The sequence below is a fragment of the Amia ocellicauda genome, chromosome 1 (genome assembly GCF_036373705.1).
Source record: "Amia ocellicauda isolate fAmiCal2 chromosome 1, fAmiCal2.hap1, whole genome shotgun sequence".
NCBI classification, from domain to species: domain Eukaryota; kingdom Metazoa; phylum Chordata; class Actinopteri; order Amiiformes; family Amiidae; genus Amia; species Amia ocellicauda.
In genome coordinates, this window is record NC_089850.1 from 30,565,097 (window position 1) to 30,586,086 (window position 20,990).

The window sequence follows — 20,990 nt, forward strand, 5'->3', positions numbered from 1 at the left end:
CAAGAAATGGCCAATGTTGAGGACCGCAGACGCAGTGGTCAACCAAGGAAACTTACTGTAGCAGATGAAAGACACATCATGCTTACTTCCCTTCGCAATTGGAAGATGTCTAACAGTGCCATCAGCTCAGAATTGGCAGAAAACAGTGGGACCCTGGTACAGATACAGATACCAGGTACTCTGGTCAGAAGTGGCCTCCATGGAAGACTTGTGGCCAAAAAGCCATATCTCCAACGTGGAAACAAGGCCAAGCAACTCAACTATGCATGAAAACACATGAAAAAAATGGCAGCAGCTGCTCAGGACTGATTAGTCAAAATTTGAAATACTTGGCTGTAGCAGAAGGCAGTTTGTTCGCCGACGGGCTGGAGAGCGGTACACGAATGAGTATCTGCAGGAAACAGTAAAGCATGGTGGAGGTTCCTTGCAAGTTTGGGGCTGCATTTCTGCAAATGGAGTTGGGGATTTGGTCAGAATTAATGGTATCCTCAATGCTGAGAAGTACAGGCAGATACTTATCCATCATTCAATACCATCAGGGAGGCATCTGATTGGAATGAAGAAGAGAGAGAAGCAACTGAGGCTGCCTAAATCCACAGAACTGTGGTTAGTTCTCCAAAATGTTTGGGCCAACCTACCTGCCGAGTTCCTTCAAAAACTGTGTGCAAGTGTACCTAGAAGAATTGATGCTGTTTTGAAGGCAAAGGGTGGTCACAGCAAATATTGATTGATTTTTCTTCTGTTCACTCACTTTGCATTTTGGTAATTGATAAATATAATGTATTAACATGTTTATTTTTGAAAACCTTCTTACTTTACAGCATTTTTTCACACCTGCCTAAAACTTTTGCACAGTACTGTACATATATATACACTGTGTGTTCTGACACCTTTCTATCAGAACCAGCATTCACTTTTTCAGCAATTTGAGCTACAGTAGCTCGTCTGTTGGATCGGACCACACGGGTCAGCCTTCACTCCCCACGTGCATCAGTGAGCCTTGGTCGCTCATGACCCTGTCGCCGGTTCACCACTTTTCCTTCCTTGGACCACTTTTGATTTTGATATATATATACACCAAACATCCACTTGTGTTTTAAAATAACTCGAACAGTAATAATGTTTTTATTATTTTTTTTTTTTACAAGCACACGGTTTATATTAATTTTACTTGCAGGTGTAAAATCCTTGATGAATATATGCCGGTGTTCAGTGTATTTTTTAATGTTACTGTATTATTGTATTATTCAGTGTATTATTTAATGTAACTACTGAAAGTAGTAAATACTAAAGGAACAGTTAAGGAACAGTACCTTAACATTTGGGTTGACTATAATGAAAAGACTCCCTTCTACAGTTCAGAGTTTGTGTCAACAATATATATTATTATTATACCGATTATTATTATTATTATTAATGGCTCAATCGCAATGAACTCGCAGACTTAGTATGGAGCCGCGTACTAAATATGGGATCATCTCCAGTCCGCTGCTTTCAGTTCTATGCAATTGACCCATTAAGCCTAATAAATAACGCATAATAATTTTAAATGATCCTGGAAAATGCTTTTTCCTCCATGATATTTTCAGTTACAAATTTACATTAAGGTTTTGGAGGGGTCTTCTGTGCATTAAACAACAAATCCAAACAGCAACACTTTATCGAAACACTGTTTTACATTTCCATTATATTGCACAACACTTTGCTGTAAAGATCGCAGATAAAGAAACAATAAAGCAGAATAATGCAGTGGTGCTGCAGGCATGCTGGTAGGATAGTGCTTTCAGAAGAAACATTTTTTTTATATCAGTGATAATCGTATTTTCAAAATACATTGTTTAAATGTAATCTGGTCCAATGCCTACTGACACGACAGTGGCAATCTAGGTACTTTTTATTACAGTTTTGAACTTTTATATCCAAAAACTTTTCTGTAATGGGCAGTATACAAATCAAATGTTTTAATTTAGATGGTGGGATATCTGAAGTGTGGTTTAGTATTGTAATGGTTGCGGGGGTTTTCAAGGAGTAAGCCCACCTCATCATTGCAGGTGCAACAACAAATCATTGTATTACTTATTACTGCAGCTCACAATGGTCTCAGGGACTGAACACACTCACACACTGTCTTTTTTTTCCACCTCCCTTCATCTTTTATCCCCTCTCCCAATGCTCCTCCCCACCACACCGCCTTTACCCCATTATCCCTTTACAGTGCCTTGCGAAAGTATTCACCCACCTTGGCATTTTTCCTATTTTCTTACAACCTATTACAACCTGTAATTTAAATAGATTTTTATTTGGATTTCATGTAATGGACATACACAAAATAGTCCAAATTGGTGAAATGAAATTCAAAAAATAACTTGTTTTAAAAAATTCTAAAAAAAAAAAGAAACGGAAAAGTGGTGCATGTATATGTATTCACCCCCTTTGAGATTAAGCCCCTAAATAAGATCTGGTGCAACCAATAACCTTCAGAAGTTACATAATTAGTTAAATAAAGACCGCCTGTGTGTAATCTAAGTGTCAGATGATCTGTCACATGATCTCAGTATATATACACCACCAAGCAAGCGGCACCATGAAGACCAAGGAGCTCTCCAAACAGGTCAGGGACAAAGTTGTGGAGAAGTACAGATCAAGGTTGGGTTATAAAAAATATCCGAAACTTTGAACACCCCACAGAGCATCATTAAATCCATTATTAAAAAATGGAAAAAATATGGCACCACAACAAACCTGCCAAGAGAGGACCGCCCACCAAAACTCACGGACCAGGCAAGGAGGGCATTCATCAGAGAGGCAACAAAGAGACCAAAGATAACCCTGAAGGAGCTGCAAAGCTCCACAGCAGAGATTGGAGTATCCGTCCATAGGACCACTATAAGCTGTACACTCCACAGAGCCGGGCTTTATGGAAGAGTGGTCAGAAAAAAGCCATTGCTTAAAGACAAAAATAAGCAAACCACTGTTCACCAAAAGGCATGTGGGAGACTCCCCAAACATATGGAAGAATGTACTCTGGTCAGATGAGACTAAAATTGAGCTTTTTGGCCATCAAGGAAAACGCTATGTCTGGCGCAAACTCAACACCTCTCATCACCCCAAGAACACCATGTTTTTCATTGGCAGGGACTGGGAAACTGGTCAGAATTGAAGGAATGATGGATGGTGCTAAATACAGGGAAATTCCTGAGGGAAACCGGTTTCAGTCTTCCAGAGATTTGAGACTGGGATGGAGGTTCACCTTCTAGCAGGAAAATGACCCTAAGCATACTGCTAAAGCAACACTTGAGTGGTTTAAGGGCAAACATTTAATTGTCTTGGAATGGCCTAGTCAAAGCCCAGACCACAATCCAATTAAGAATCTTTGATTAAAGATTGCTGTACACTAGCGGAACCTATCCAACTTGAAGGAGCTGGAGCAGTTTTGCCTTGAAGAATGGGCAACAATCCCAGTGGCTAGATGTGCCAAGCTTATAGAGCTGTAATTGCTGCAAAAGGTGGCTCTACAAAGTATTGACTTTGGGGGTTGAATAGATATGCACACTCAAGTTCAAAGTGGTAGGCATGTTTTGTAAATCAAATGATACAAACCCCCAAAAATCAATTTTAATTCCAGGTTGTAAGGCAACAAAAAAGGAAAAATGCCAAAGGGTGTGAATACTTTCACAAGGCACTCTATCTGTAGAGGTTGCATGCTACAGTCTTCAAACAATGTCAATTTGTATCAACAACCCAGCTAACAACCAACTTTGCACAAAGTTGTAGCAACGTAATTTAGCTGGGAATAAAAATAAAAAGATGTGATTGTCACGTGACGAACCTTTGAAAATTTGTAAAAACCTTTGATGGTCTGGAGTCTGAATGAACATTCAAACCTTCAGAGACAACCCTAGTTAGTAGAAGTACCAATCAAGAAAGAACGGGTTGTGACAAACGATCTTCATGGTGTCTAATTGATATGAAAAAGTCGTCTTGCATATATTTCTCTAACAACAAATTTATATGGTCTTCATTTTTTCAAGGAAAAACAGCTGCACTGATGCACAGTAACTTGTTGTGGAATATTTGATGGTTGAATTTCAAACCACCTGGGTAAACTGTGATGTGTTTTCTACTAAAGACACAGTTGGAAACTGCCAATCGCTTCCAGTGAGTTGCTTGCTTGTGTGCCTACACTATGAATAATCCAGCCTATAGGAAAACCCTTCACTCTTACATCACTTTACTTACACACAGATACATCAACTCTAATTCATATGGCAACCCAGGGACGTTTCTAGACTTCAAGTTTTAGGGGGGCTTCGAAATGGTGTCCAGGATCGCTAGGGTGGGGGTTGGGGTCTGACAGTGTCAGAGCGGGGGGAGGGGTTGTTGACAGTGAGAAAATACAAGGGGCTGCTGACAGTGTTTTGTTGGACTGTTTGGCCGCGCCGTTACTTCATAATCATCTTATTTTTAGGGGGGCTGAGAGAAAATACAGGTGGGCTAAAGCCCCCCTAAATAGGGTCTAGCGACGCCCCTGTGGCAACCTAAAATGGAAACCTAAACAATATGTTGGTTTTATAATATAAACAGAAGAAAGAATGGTGGGGAGTTTAAGTCAATTTTGTACACAATTTCTTAGCAATTAATAGCTATATTCATTCAAATTACTTTGATTGATAATTTCACTATAAATGTTTTCCAATTATTTTGACTATTATATTTTTTAATTGTATTCTATTTAAAATGCAAATCAATAATGGTCTACCAGAATTGATTTTTATACATTATTTTTCTCTGTACATCCACTTTTACACCTGCCTATGGTATTCTGTATGAATCATTATACAACATGAACTGCTTTTGCATTGACTTGCAAACATGCATGAGCATTTTAAAGGTTGAATCTATTATTATTATTATTATTATTATTATTATTATTATTATTATTTATTCCTTGGCAGACTCCCTTATCCATGAATGTCACTGTGCGTACCAAGGTATCACATAACTGCATTTCATACAGGCAGACAGCGGTCTGGGTAGAGTCGAACATAGATTCGATCCCTGCCTGTTTTAGTGGATAATTTGGTGCAAGCTGTTGTGTCTGGTCACACTGCCAAGCGTAACCGGCTGCTCACAGAGAAGCAAGTCATCATCCTCCAGTGCGGAACTGTCCTCAGAGTTGACAAAGTTGGGGATATTGAAGTGGGACATTGAGTTCATGTCCTGGTCCAGCCGGCACCCGTCCATTGTCCCATGAGCCAGAAGGCTGTTGTGGTCCAGGCTGAAGGCCTTGCTGCCCTGTTTCCCCCGAGCCCCCTGCTCTCCTTCGTTGATGTAGCAGTGGAAGAGGGAGCGGGATTCTTCTACCGCCAGGCTGGGTCGGCCATGGTGGTCCAAATCCTGGCCACAGCCCACATCTACAGCACACCTAGTGAGGTGATGGCGCTTCTCACACGGCTCAGGGTTCCTTTGAGTGAAAAATACGATTCTGTGTCAGCATGCTTCTGGTTGTGTGATTACAGGTGTATCAAACTGTTCACATCTTCTCAGCCTAACTACAGGCATCGCTTCTAAGTAAAATAATCAGGTCTGAATGACACAACCAGCTGGTCAAAGATAACAAGGATAATTATATCTTGATTGCATCTATTATTTATCTTAACTGTCCCACTTTTGGTTTACCATGCATTCATACAGTATACAGAAAATAGGACTTAAGAGTAGGAGAACTGTATTGCACAAGGAATCACTTCTGAAAATATAGCCTATAGTAAATACAGATGAGGAACCCATGGGAACTGTCTATCTCTGAATCATTACAAATAACTATTATATTAACAAAATAATTCCATGCGGTTGCGTACATTAAATATCTATGGAAGGAAAGAAAACAATGTTTTGACATTAATTAAAATTTGATTGAAAAAAAAACAGAACATGAAAATGTAGCAGACACTTACGATGTAAATGGTTGTGTGTTGAGATCCCTGTAATCAGGAAGAGATTTTCTTTGAAAATTAATGTATTATGCTTATTCCTACTATTAGTCTTTATTCACATTGTATTTAAACCTTTTGATCTGAGAACAATCCATGCTAATGTGCACTTGTCAAATACATATGAAGGGCTGAAATCAAGGTGGGATACAATTATACAATTATATAACTTATAATAGCCATTTTAAGTTTAAAATTATCAGATAAAATCATGCAGGACCAGGACTTGTGCCAATATCCACAGGCCACCAGCTAAGCTCTATCAAGAGTATTGCAATCCCTGAGAAAAGCTATTTCCATGATCCAGATTAGCAATGCACTCTCTATTCGTGTTATGCTGTCCCTCCACTAATAGATCACACCTGAAGCAGTGCTGTAGGCTGTGCTGTAGATTTGTGATTCATTATGGGTTTAATGTTGATTTTACTTTGGTGAACTAGTTAGTGATATATGCATCCTGATATTCGTTTGCACTGCTGTAACACCTAAAGTGGCTTGAAAAATATGCACATATTACTATTGAATTCAACCACTGTTACTGAGTGTATTCATACCTGTGATAACATTTAACTATAGATTTAGCAAAGAAAATGCAGGTGCAAAATATCAAAATATAAATCTATTGTTTGTATTCAGCAACCAATGTAATGTAATATACACTCACCTAAAGGATTATTAGGAACACCATACTAATACTGTGTTTGACCCCCTTTCGCCTTCAGAACTGCCTTAATTCTACGTGGCATTGATTCAACAAGGTGCTGAAAGCATTCTTTAGAAATGTTGGCCCATATTGATAGGATAGCATCTTGCAGTTGATAGAGATTTGTAGGATGCACATCCAGGGCACGAAGCTCCCATTCCACCACATCCTAAAGATGCACTATTGGGTTGAGATCTGGTGACTGTGGGGGCCAGTTTAGTACAGTGAACTCATTGTCATGTTCAAGAAACCAATTTGAAATGATTCGACCTTTGTGACATGGTGCATTATCCTGCTGGAAGTAGCCATCAGAGGATGGGTACATGGTGGTCATAAAGGGATGGACATGGTCAGAAACAATGCTCAGGTAGGCCGTGGCATTTAAACGATGCCCAATTGGCACTAAGGGGCCTAAAGTGTGCCAAGAAAACATCCCCCACACCATTACACCACCACCACCAGCCTGCACAGTGGTAACAAGGCTGATGGATCCATGTTCTCATTCTGTTTATGCCAAATTCTGACTCTACCATCTGAATGTCTCAACAGAAATCGAGACTCATCAGACCAGGCAACATTTTTCCAGTCTTCAACTGTCCAATTTTGGTGAGCTTGTGCAAATTGTAGCCTCTTTTTCCTATTTGTAGTGGAGATGAGTGGTACCCGGTGGGGTCTTCTGCTGTTGTAGCCCATCTGCCTCAAGGTTGTATGTGTTGTGGCTTCACAAATGCTTTGCTGCATACCTTGGTTGTAACGAGTGGTTATTTCAGTCAAAGTTGCTCTTCTATCAGCTTGAATCAGTCGGCCCATTCTCCTCTGACCTCTAGCATCAACAAGGCATTTTCGCCCACAGGACTGCCACATACTGGATGTTTTTCCCTTTTCACACCATTCTTTGTAAACCCTAGAAATGGTTGTGCGTGAAAATCCCAGTAACTGAGCAGATTGTGAAATACTCAGACCGGCCCGTCTGGCACCAACAACCATGCCACGCTCAAAATTGCTTAAATCACCTTTCTTTCCCATTCAGACATTCAGTTTGGAGTTCAGGAGATTGTCTTGACCAGGACCACACCCCTAAATGCATTGAAGCAACTGCCATGTGATTGGTTGGTTAGATAATTGCATTAATGAGAAATTGAACAGGTGTTCCTAATAATCCTTTAGGTGAGTGTAGATATAAGCTGTTCACATAAGCAAAACAGATCGTCATACATTTTTGCACAGAAAACTAAGGTACACACGTGCTGTGACATCTTTGTGACATATGTCTTCTAATTGTCTCTCAGTAAAGCATGAAACAACATGAAAGCAAATGGACACACTCTCCAGAGAGTGTCTCAAACTAAGACTCTACAGGGTTTCTAAATGTTTTTCCCTGCACACTGCTGCCTCTTTATTTGGCCAGGGTGCAACTCCACTTTTACAAGTCAGTGCAATCCCTGTATCAAACTACGGTACATTTTTCATAACATGCAATGCTGGAAAGTGACATCATATACAGAAATTCTAGAGATTTTTTAACAAACATTTTATAAATTATGAAGAGCAAATGAATTAAGATTTTGGCGTCTAAATACGGATGTCATTAAGTTTTAAAAGGGTCAAAAGGTAACAAACTATTCAAATGAGCAAAGGCTTGTTCTATGCATGAACATTCAATGAATTACATTATATAAATCAGTTCTGTTGGTATTTAATTAAATATGATTAGTAGTTTCAACCATGCACTTTTCTCTGAGTAGAAGGTATAAGATCTTAATGAGAGTAAAGTAAGCATGAACTATAATTTAATTAATGCTTTAAGAAGCTTCTGGCATTCATATGTATAATGAAACAAGGAAGAAAAATGTAAAAAAAACAACAACTATAAAGTGCATTTTCATTCTCGGCAAAACAGCTGTTGTTTCAGACAGTTATTGAGGTATTTAGGCACATACAGAGCAGAGCATGTAAATTATATATTCAGATGTGGTAGGACCAATTAAGCCAATTTAAGAACACAATTCAGACACACAGCGGATAAACACAGCGATAGAAACAGAACAGCTGTTTGACAAATGCAAGACAGAATGAGCTGTGATATCGTAACCTACTTAGCCCAATGTAATGAGCCACAAACCAACAGATTGATTCTGTAACCCTCTTCACAGCAAGCTACTGTGGAGTAGCATTTTCACTGTGCTGAATTCCTCTCTGGGAACTAGGACACTTTCTTCACAAGCAGCAAGCTTGTAGTTCAAAAATAATTTCAATTATACTCTCCTGCTTATGGGGAAGGTCTCTGAGCAATCTATTTGTCAATTTGCTGACCATCATGGATGTCAAAGTGTAACAATTGAAATTATTGTGGTTGTATAAAATATAAAATCTCAGTGTCTGATGGAAGAGTCATTTGTGAATCTCCACCACAAAAGCAAATGTAAGTCCTGCTGTTACACTTTACAATACAGAGGGAAAAGCTCCATCAATAATGGTTGCCTCCTTCCAACAGTAATTTTAGTCAGTCCTATCCACCAGAAAAGCTGAAATTAGCGTAGAAAATAATTGTGAGTTTTGCAATGAAATCACTGAATCACATATGTATTCAGAACTTCTTTCAATTGAAATGACACTTTAAACCGCAATATGGTGATCTGTAATAACTAAGGAGTCTGTCAATGTGCGTGTCGAGTGAATAGAAAGAGTTGTTGAGAGCAAATCTCTATAGCTCCATTTAATCCATCCATACATTTTCCATAATCGCTTCATCCAGAAAAGGGTCATGGTGAGATAAAGTCTAACCCAGCAGACACAGGGCACCAGGCAGGGCACACCCTGGATGAATTGCCAGTTCATCGCAGGGCACTAGTTTGTTTTTATATTTTTCAGAACAAGTCGACTAACAAGATTTACTCCCAAGGACTGTTTTCACAGTAATTAAGCAATGGTAGACTGATTAGTTAATTACTCTGTATCACCTGATTGCAATGAAATAAAGTAAATTGAGAAATGGATTAACAGTGCTAATTACAACTTTAAAGATGGGTAGAGTACAGCCAAAAATTGAAAAATAGGCACCCCTATCTGTGTTCTCACAAGAAAGCCATTGAAATACTTCTAAATGATGGGTTGTGAATGCAACCCCAGTTATCTGAAAAAGGAAGGACTGCCCAAGGGTTTTCTGCGCACTTCCGTAGGAACCTGATCGAAACGTCAATCTATCAAAGCTGCCATTGGCCCCTGTGCTCGTCACTCAGAACAGGTCCCTTCCCACTTCCTGTTTGATAAAAGATGACGTCTGTGCAGGTTCATCCTCTTTTGCCGAGAGCCAGGACTCCTGCGTGACCTTGAAACCCTTGGGCAGTGCTTCCTTTTTCAGATAACCGGGGTCGCATTCGGAACCTATTGTTATCTCAGACACGCTGCCCAAGGGGGAGCTGTATAACAAAACCGTCACAAGGGAGGAGGCATCAAGCTGATAAGGGAGCCTGCCCTGAGGCATACTGCTAGGGGGCCTCAGCAACACAACTCCAGACAGGAGCCACAGAGGCCCCTTGGGGCCACACCTGGGCTGCCTGCAGTCACTCTTTATTGGGAAATATCTGTAATCAGCATATACAAAGCGGGGCTACAGAGGTCAACCCTTACACCCTCCACTTACAATAGAAAGGCTGGCTGCTCTACTAGTGCACCTAGGAGCGAGGCCATAATCTACTTGCACAATATATGGCACGGGCAATCAAGCAACTTGTGCGCCCTCCATGCACTAACGTGGCAGTGGACCCCTGATCCTGCAGGAGCGGGGCCACAGACCCACTGAAAAACACAACTGAGTAGCCACAGCTGGACATAACAGTATATACAGCCTGCTGGCAGGAACATTCATGCTGCCTCCACGCAGCACAGGAGAAATCACGCTCATTTTACGGTACAGAGCATCCAGCTCCACTGTGCTGTCATAACAACTATACACATCACGGGGTGCAGGAAGCAGATCATGTACCACCACATAACACAGGAGCAGTTGTCATCTATTAGCGCAGCTAATGCAGGACAACAGCAGGTTCTACCACAACAATCAAACCATAAACATTGCAGTGTGCAGGAAAAACATTGGCCGCATGCTCCACTAGATCAGCTAGAAGTGAGGCCACACCAGCTCTACAATGTCATACAAACGAACTATATACACCACAGGGTGCAGGAACCAACTCATGCACCACCCGCGGAACACAGGAACAGTTGATGCCTGCTGGTTAGACCAGCTAACGTAGAGCAACAGTAGCTCTACTGTGCTGACAAATTAACTATGTACACAGCGGAACACAAGAGCCCGCTCAAGTGAGGACACTGAGGACAGCAGCAGTGGTCTCTTGCTCTATGGCACATGAGTTGATTGGGCCACCAAGTGTTCAGGCACCGGAGTCCTGGTGGACTCATAGGTCATCGTAATAGTGTGCACAATCCAATGTGACAGGCACTGCTTTGAATGCACCTGGCCCTGTGTCCGCACTCCATAGGACACAAACAGTTGATACGAGCGCTAAATGTCCTTAGTGCGTTCCAAATAGCATCTAAGGGCCCGCACAGGGCAGAACAGGTGAAGGTGACTCTCTTGCTCCCATGAGGAGGGAGGAGGATGAAAAGCCATCAATTGACATGAAATGGAGACAGCACTTTCAGGAGGGATGCTGGGTCAGGCCATAGCGTGACCCTGGAACCATCTCCCACAAAACGGACACATGATGGGTGTACGGACAGGGCGTGTAACTCGCTCATGCGTTTTGCAGAAGTGATTGCCAGCAAAAACACAGTCTTAAGTGACACTAGCTTCATGTCAGCTGCGTTCAGTGGCTCAAATGGGGCTTGGAAAAGTCCTTCCAATGCTACATCAAGGTACGATGCGGGCAGGGACATCCCTTCAGAAACTGCGCAGCCAGGAAATGAGACCCAGGGGGCTTGCCATCAATCCAGACATGACATGTGGAGATGGCCGCCAGATACACTTTGAGCGTGGATGGGGACTTGCCCTGGTCCAACAGCTCCTGTAAAGTTGTAATATAACCCCTATGGCGCAATTAATTGGGTCTCGACTGTCGTCTTGGCACCAGGTGCTAAACGTCCGCCAGCGGTAGGAATACTGCGACCTCGTAGAGGGAGCTCTGGCCTACTGAATAGTGGCTACTACCGCGTCTGACAGACCTCAGGCAATGAAATGTTCTCGCTCAGGGGCCAGGCCCAGAGCTGGAGGAGGCCCAGATTGGGGTGACAAAGCATGCCCTGCACCAGGGACAAGTCCGCTCTCACTGGGAGCTGCCAAGGCTATCCATGGAGGAAGGTGATCAGGTCTGCAAACCAGAATCTGCGAGACCACTGTGGAAGAAAAACAATCTTCAATCAGGTTGGAACGTTAGTTGCAACGCCTTTAATAAACGCAGCGTGGAGAGGAACAGTGAATCAAGAAGATCCCAAAATCGCTCTGCCTTCATTTAAAGGTCAGAGGCTTTTATACACAAAAAAACAAAGATCTGGTTACAATCACATAGTCATTACTATATTATCTTAGAGAGTTAGCTAAGCAGAATATATATCATTATAAGACAGAGTTCATAGGTCAACACATGGATTAGGGAGCAGGCACTTCAATCATACTGTTTGACATGGTCTCCAAGATTCTCATCGTAAATAACAAACAGAAAACAAGCTACCTTCTGGCCTGTCCTCCTGGCTTGACCTTATCTTTCTTAAGTATACAAGAGAGTAAAATAGATATGAGGGAAAGAATTCTAACTTTCCTTCCACACCACCATGGGGCTATCAGCAGAACTGTCGCTCGTTCTCTCCTGACCTTCTCCAGGATCACCGGGAGAAGGGGGAACGGTGGGAATGCATAAAGAAGACAGCGCGGCCATGCTTGGGCTAGCGTGACAATCCCTAGGGTTCCTGAGCGGTTTTGGACAGAGAACCATCGCGGGCAGTGGGTGGACTCTGCCGAGGCAAAGAGATCCACTTCTGCTCTGCCAAACCTGTTCCACAGTTGTATCACAAGCGGGTGGAGGCCCCATTCTGAAACCAAGAGAGGAGGTCCGCCACCACTCTTGGACAGGCTGGGGAGGTGAACTGCTCTGATGGAGTGGAGCCGCGGCCGCACCCACAGAAGCAGATGGCTTGCTAGACAGTACAGTCTGCGCGACTAGAGACTGTGTTGTCCATCTGAACCAGCACATGTCTGTCCCGTAGGACTGGCAGGAAATGACACAAACCAAGGAGCACTCCATGACATTAATATGGAGGGCCCGTGCATTCTCCGTCCACCTGCCTCGGACACCACGTCCGTCGCAGACTGCTCCCCAACCTTGTTTGGAGGCCTTTGTCATCATCACCACTCGGTGACTGGTCCCAGTGGCACACCGAGGGTCAAATAGTAAGGGCTCCGCCAGCAACAGAGCACCTTCCAGCACGCCGGAGTGACTGTGACTCAGCATGCTTGATCGCAGCGGGGATGCACCTGTAAAGACCCAAACCACAACTGCAGCGACCTCAATCGGAGGAGGCCAAAGGGGAGGGTCTGTGATGCTGCCGCGAGGAGGCCCAGCAGACTCTGGCAAGGGCATACTCTGACACGAGCTCTCAGTCAGAAGAGGAACAGACACAGAGTATGGAGGCAACTCTCTCTGGCACCAGTGCATAATTGAAGACATGGACCCCCTGGCAACGCAAGACAACGTCCATGCACTAGGAAAAAGTGCATGGGGTTAGTGACAGGGGAAAACAGCAAACTCAAATGCTCTGCTTTCGTAGGCACAGTGGAGGAACTTCCTGTGTACCTGCGCAATAGGGATGTGAAAGTAAGCGACTTTCACATCCACCGTAATGAACCAGTCACCGAGCTTGATGGCCTGGGACATGGTGTGCAGGTTGAGCATGCTGAAGCGCAAAATCCTGAGGCGGTGGTTCAGGTGAAATGGGCGCATCTATGAGGCGCGTCCTGTCCCTGACAGGCACCTGTCTTGCCTGTGATAGACAGAGCTGGGGGCGCGCTGCCACAATGGCTGCCAAGGAGAGTCCAGTTGCCCTTGCGCCATGACGCATTACATTGACCAGCATCTCTTCCGCCACCGCTATCTCTCTGATATTAGGGTGGTCAATCGATTTTTAAAAATGTATTACTTAAAGCTGTTATACACTTAAATGGTTAGATTATGCCTTAACTTAGATATGTACAATACCAAAACAACTAAATTTTGACTTTAACCCTAATAAATATGTCTTTTTATTTTCTTATCAAATATGCCATCTTGGATTTTCTTTACCTAGCGTCATTAAAACAATATTTTAAAACTTAATAAAAGTAAAAATATTAATAACCACCACATTTATCATAGTACAAGACCCTTGTCTAATGTTTGGATACATTTTTATCGATTTGTGTGAACTACTCCCCAATACATTGTCAAATGGTGTGACTCCAGTGTTTGTCGAGCAACGGCACTGAAACGCAGCTCTGCGTGTTCAGATTGGAATGTAGCAGCAGAGGGGAGACACTGATCCTCCTGCATTCCCGGGGTGGAAAGTAACGAATTACAGCTACTCTCATTCCTGTAATTGAGTAGCTTTTCATGTACTTGTACTTTTTTAGTATTTTTCTATAATCTTGGATTCGAGAAAAATCTCAAATCTCAAATCTCGTTCCTTCGCTGTCCTCGTCTTGTAACCTTTCATGTTTTCAGAACTCATTCTTGATCTTGTAGAAATATTTTGCAGAAGAGCAGAACTATAATCACACTTTGTCAGCGCTTCGTTTACTCTCTCCCTGATGAGGTATGAATACGGGAAGCTTGAGAAAGTATTTCTAAAATGTGTATTATCCAATACACTTGGTTATTTAAAAAGGAGACGTATTATACATTCTCAACAGAACCAAGCCTAACTAAATAACGCATTTAATATTAAATAATAATGTGCAGTAGCCACTTGGAGAATTACGTATCCCCAGACCAAAACACAACAGTAAGACATGTAAGATAAAATATTCAAATCACTCAGCAGAGGCATTATTAAGGAAAACTCAGAAAAACTGTTCATGCAAATCTAGAACTACTTAAAGTCCATTAAAGTGCGTTTCATAAGCCCTGACTGTTAATTTACTGTTAATACTGTTATTGTTAATTTCCTGGCTGGCAGTGTTAAAATAATTGTTCAATTTTTATCAAAAAAGGTTATTAAATTGGAGACAAGTGTGTGAAGAAAAATAACAACTACAATCGAAAATTGAATCTAATCGAAAATTTGTGGAATCGTTACACCCCTATTAGTGAGCAAACATTTGAAGAGCTTTGTGGCAAAACGTGAAAATTAAGCCAATTCCACAAATAATTCAGGTTCTTGCTATGGATATACTCCTAGAGGGTACCTTTTTCACGCACAGTTTACACAGTTTAATCTAAAACGAGTTATGCTAAAAACAGTTTTTTCCCCCAAAACGTGACATTTGACATTCCTGATTTATATCACAATGTAATATATCAATTTTCAGATTAGCACTGATCTCTGAAACAGTAAACGTTCACATGATCACAATGAATACATCATTCAGCAATGCTGATGAAATATCAGACAATATCAGACATTACAAACCCGTACTTAATAGCAATTTGCTGTTTGTAAAGAGATGTTTCTGTAAAAGAAAGGGACAGACTAAAACTAATGACAAAACAGAATGCAATGGGGGAATGCCCATCGACTACAATGGAGAAAACAGAAGGTCTATATCTCCAAATTCCACACAGGAATCCTAAAATCCTAAATATGCTTTATTTAAAATAACCTCATATAAAACATAAAAGTGGAATGACATGGAATGACAAACCTGGATTATCAAAAATGCACTGAAAACAGCACAAATAGGTTTGACTGCCTATATCTCCAAATCCTAGACTGGGATTGTAAAATCCTGAAGACACTTTCTTTAAAATAACCTAATATAAAACATAAAACTGGAATGACAGCTGATTTCCATGGAATAACAGGCCAGGAATACTGAAAACACACTCAAAACATAATAGGATTGTTTTCACACACACACACGCACACACACACACACACACACACACACACATTGATTTACAAGTAGGTCTCACAGATTAAATACTTTGGATGTTGTATGGTTTGTTGAAAGGCAAGCTCCATGACACCACTTCCTGCATTGACAACAAAGAACCCTCTCTCATTTGATTGGTTCATTTACTTTCAAAACTAAACAAACCTTATCTACTGCAGAAAAATGCACAATACTTCATATTTGATTACATAAAACCTATTGCTTTAATATTCAAATGGAATAAACTAGAAATTACTTATTGAATGTCAATTACTGTGAAGAAATGGATTAACAATATAATTTTCTGAAGTATGTAAATTGAAGAACTGCATTTGTTTACCTGTGTGTCTGTGTAAACAAGGTCACTGTCTCACTGTCTCACTGTGCTACGGTACTGTGCTATAGTGCAACCCTGATACCTAGAAGAACAGGGTCTGATAAGAACCAGCTTTCACAAGCAATTTGGGCTTGAAACATCGTACAAACCCCCCTTATATTAAACATTATGTATGCTTTCATTCTCCCCGGTTTGACTATATATGGGTCTTCATGAGCAGTTGTCAGGCAGAAACCGAACTTCCATTTATCACAGGACAGACATGTGGGTCATATATATATATATAGTGTTAGTGTTTACTTGGAGATCATGTGACAAGGCTTTGTAAAAAGTAACGATGTAACTTGTACTCCAAGTACTTTTTAAATTAGCTACTTTTACTTTTACTTGAGTAGTTTTTTATATCAGAACTTTTACTTCTACTTGAGTAAAATATCATCAAAGTAACAGTACGTCTACTTGAGTAGGATTTTTCAGTACTGTTTCGACCTCCACTGCATTCCACTGGCAGAGCTACCGCCATTCATACAGACTGAGCAGTGCTGAGCTATTGCTGAGCGCTGTGTGTGTATCGGCACTATACAGCTGTAAGCGTGGACTTTAAAATGGATTATTAAATCCTATTAAAACTGCATATCTATTGCAGGAGAATTGCAATACGTTTGCAGCACATTACTGTAACGTGATCAAATAACTGCAGGCACAATGAAAGGCTGTTTTCATATACCACTAACAAAACAATTATTTCAATGTTTTATAAATACCACATTGATTGTAAATAGCTTACAGTGTAATTGCAAACAGTTCAGAAAATAATATTAAACACAAATACATGCATTAAAAACAGCAGGGAATTCTTCCCAGAAAATGAAAATCAACCATGGAAACTTTTCATCTCATCAACAGTTCATTAAGTTTTCTGAAAGAAGAATAACAATTACATTTGTTAAAGTTAATGTAGCTCTACCTTCATGTAATTTGAACTTTTTGTCAAATTACATAATACAGAATAGCATTTCCTGTCGCTCTCATCTTCTCTCAACATCCGGTCAAATATCCCAAAATCCCTCTCACAGCTGGCATTGGTTTTTAGAGCAGACTGCAGCTTATGTGCAGCTCTGCTGATATCTCAGCATATTCTGTTACCTTTGAATGGTACCAGTGGCACGAATTCAGCTTTATCTTTGCCTAACAGAACTGTCTTGTATTGCACTGCTTTCCCACTTTTTTCAGCCTCCTTCCTGCACTGCCTTGCATACAGTTATGATCAATCTAACTGTCCCGCTCTCTCCTACTGTGTACCCAATGTAAGCACAAACTACCTACTTTGTCTCCACCAAAAATGAATCTCTCCCAGATAGAAAGTGTTACATTAGCCTGGTGGGCCAAACCATCAACTAAATGTAATACACAGAAAAGCTCATTTACAAGTCTAAGTTTAGCCTTATCAGACTCACTGTGCTGTTCAAAGTCTTCCACAATCTCTGGAAGAATATCTGATCTGTACCGAGACTAGGGCTGTGCGATATGACGATATATATCGTATGACGATAGAAAAACGTCTATCGTTTCATATTATGCTCTATCATTTATATCGTGGTGTCGCAAATCCCACTCTTTACGGCAGTATTTGTCATCATTAGGACGCTACGTTCTTCCCGGTTCTTCCACACGTGTCAGATGTGACAAGAAATGTGGATCAGAAACACAAACAGACATGGAGGAGAGTGAAATGACACAGAATAACCAAAATAGACAAAATAAACTTTAATGCGCAAGCGCACACATTCCACCCTGCTCTCGTTGCCGGGCTAAACTCGATCTGCAAGCACCCCAGACAATACGTGATCACTCCCCCAACCCCTGCTAATTTAGACGGATATAATTTGTATAAAAATTTAAGAATAATAGTTTGTTTGCATTTTAATAAATTGCAAAGCAATGCAAACAGAAAGTTTCATTAGATGGTGAAGTGGTACAACAGCTTTTATTATTATTATTATTATTATTATTATTATTATTATTATTATTATTATTATTTTGTATTAACACGTGCTGTACCGGTAAGTAGAATCGAGACGCGACCGTCAGAGAAGAAATGTCCCTGTCTAGCAGATGTTAAATCTGCCACTATAAAAACGGATGTGGTAAATCTACCTGAATCTATACCATTTTACAGCGCATGTCTTGCGGGATTACTATTACTTTTGTTGTTGTTATGTGACAGTAAATCATGTGTATATGTATGTATGTATGTATGTATGTGTGTCTATATATATATATATATATATATATATATATATATATATATATATATATATATATCCCATAACATAACACATGTAATAGTAATCACACACCACTTGCGCTGTAATATGTTCCATTCTGCATATATTTACCAAGACAGCCTACATGTAGTATTTGCTGGTTTTGCATATTTATGATTAACGAAATAGTTGTAGTTTGAATGTCTTTGGTCTTATTTTGTAGTTTGATTCGATAAAAACAACAAATATCGAGATATATATCGTGTACCGCCCAAACTTCTAAAAATATCGAGATATTATTTTTAAGTCATATCGCCCAGCCCTGAGACTAAATGTCATTGATTTTTTTCTCAGTTGCAGCTCTGTCCCCCACAACATTTGAATTATTTGTGATAATTTCACTCTCACAAAAACGTACATTCAAGTCACACCCACCACTTCTATGTCCTGAACCATTTCTCTGACAGTTTCAAATGTACACTGAGCAGAGCCTGATGCCTGTTCCCCAAGTCCTAAATGCATCCTTCTACCATCCTTATAAAAGATGCCAGCAGTGCCATACTTGTGACCTATTTTTGTTGTTCCATCTGTGCAGAGTTAAATCATGTCCTGTAAGAATTCTACTCTGTACATGCTGCAAAGATACTTTCCTAGCTTCCAGTACCATATATTTACAAAAAGTATCACCTGGAAGTCCTTCTATCTGTGTACCAGCCAGTTTTTCAGGTCTCTTAACAACCTGAGATGCCTTATGCATGCTAACTCCCATATTAGCAACTTAGTCCATATACACTTCCCTTACAGCATCCATGTATCTACACTGCTCAAAAAAATTAAGGGCACACGTAATCATCACAGTATAACACCAAGTCAGTTAAACTTCAGGGATGTCAATCTGTCCAGTTAGGAAGCCTAAGCGATTGTGAATCAATGTCACCTGTTTTGGTGCAAATGAAAGTGACAACAGGTGCACTAGAGAGGCAACAGCAAGACAACCCCCAAAAAGGGAATGGTTTTGCAGGTGGTGGCCACAGACAATTGCTCTCTCCTTATCCTTCCTGACTGATTCTTCTCTAGTCTTGCGTTTTGCTAGTGTCCTTGTCACTACTGGTAGCATGAGGCGGTAGTCCAGTCCAGCTACTTCAGGATGGCACATCCATACATGCCGTCGCAAGAAGGTTTACTGTGTCTTCCAGTACAGTCTCAAGAGCATGGAGGAGATACCAAGAGACAGGCCATTACACAAGGAGAGCTGGACAGGGCCGTAGAAGGGCATCAACCCAGCAGCAGGACCGGTATCTACTCCTTTGTGCAAGGAGGAACAGGAGGAGCACTGCCAGAGCCCTACAAAATGACCTCCAGCAGGCTACTGGTGTGCATGTTTCTGACCAAACTGTCAGAAACAGACTCCATGAGGGTGGCATGAGGGCCCGATCTCCTCTAGTGGGAGCTGTGCTCACAGCCCAGCACCGTGCAGCTCGATTGGCATTCGCCAGAGAACACCAGAATTGGCAGGTCCGCCATTGGCTCCCCGTTCTCTTCACAGATGAGAGCAGGTTCACACTGAGCACGTGACAGACGTGAAAGAGTCTGGAGACGCTGTGGTGAATGTATGTTGCCTGCAACATCATCCAGCATGACCGGTTTGGCTTTGGGTCAGTGATGGTCTGGGCAGGCATATCCTTGGAGGATTGCAAGACCTCCATGTGCTAGCCAACGGTACCAACTGCCGTTATGTACCAGGATGAAATCCTCAGACCCATCGTCAGACCTTACACTGGTGCAGTGGGACCTGGGTTCCTCCTGGTGCAGGACAATGCCCGGCCTCATGTGGCCAGAGTGTGTAGGCAGTTCCTGGATGATGAAGGCATTGATGCCATTGACTGGCCCTCATGTTCCCCAGACCTGAATCCAATTGAGAACCTTTGGGACGTTATGTGTCAGTGCATCCGACGCCGCCAAGTAGCGCCACAGACTGTCCAGGAGCTCACTGATGTCCTGATCCAGGTCTGGGAGGAGATCCCCCAGGACACCATCTGCCATCTCATCAGGACCATGCCCAGACGTTGTCGGGAGTGCATACAGGCATGTGGGGGCCATACATACTACTGAGTCACAGTATGAGTTGCTGTGATGAAATTCACGCAAGTTGGAACAGCCTGTGATTTCAGTTGTTTACTTTGATTTTCGTTGTGAGTTTGAATCCAGCCCTCAATCTGTTGGTGATTTTGGTTCCATTGACCGTTGTTACGTCATTTTGTTCTCAACGAATTACACAATGAACAGTAAAGATTTTGATCTTTAATATATTTCGTTCATCATGTGTGATTTAAGTGTTCCCTTAATTTTTTTGAGTATTGTTCTCTAAGAATTTGTCCAACTCTCCCTTAACTTCTTCATACTCACCCTGCCAGAACAGCACCTCTTCATTTAACTCCCTAACCTTGTCTGCCACACTTAAGCTCTGTTCCCCATCCATTGCAGATTTTCTTTTATAGTAATAAAGTTCCATGGTCTGTTTTATTTTACTATGTATCTGCATCTCTTCCTTTAGCACCTTTCTCCTCCCTAAGCTGAAGTGCCTCTCTGCATTTATTGATTTTTGTCA

At 41.4% G+C, this 20,990-nt stretch overlaps 1 protein-coding gene across 1 annotated transcript in view; it reads right to left on the reverse strand.

Moving 5' to 3' along the window:
• Positions 1-800: 800 nt before the first annotated feature.
• mrap2a (melanocortin 2 receptor accessory protein 2a) overlaps positions 801-20,990 on the reverse strand; it is a 30,592-nt gene continuing 10,402 nt past the window's right edge. The window contains exon 4 of the mRNA XM_066701699.1: positions 801-5,464. Coding sequence (XP_066557796.1) covers positions 5,068-5,464 — 397 coding nt within the window. The 3' untranslated portion in view covers positions 801-5,067. The remainder of the gene's footprint in view (positions 5,465-20,990) is intronic.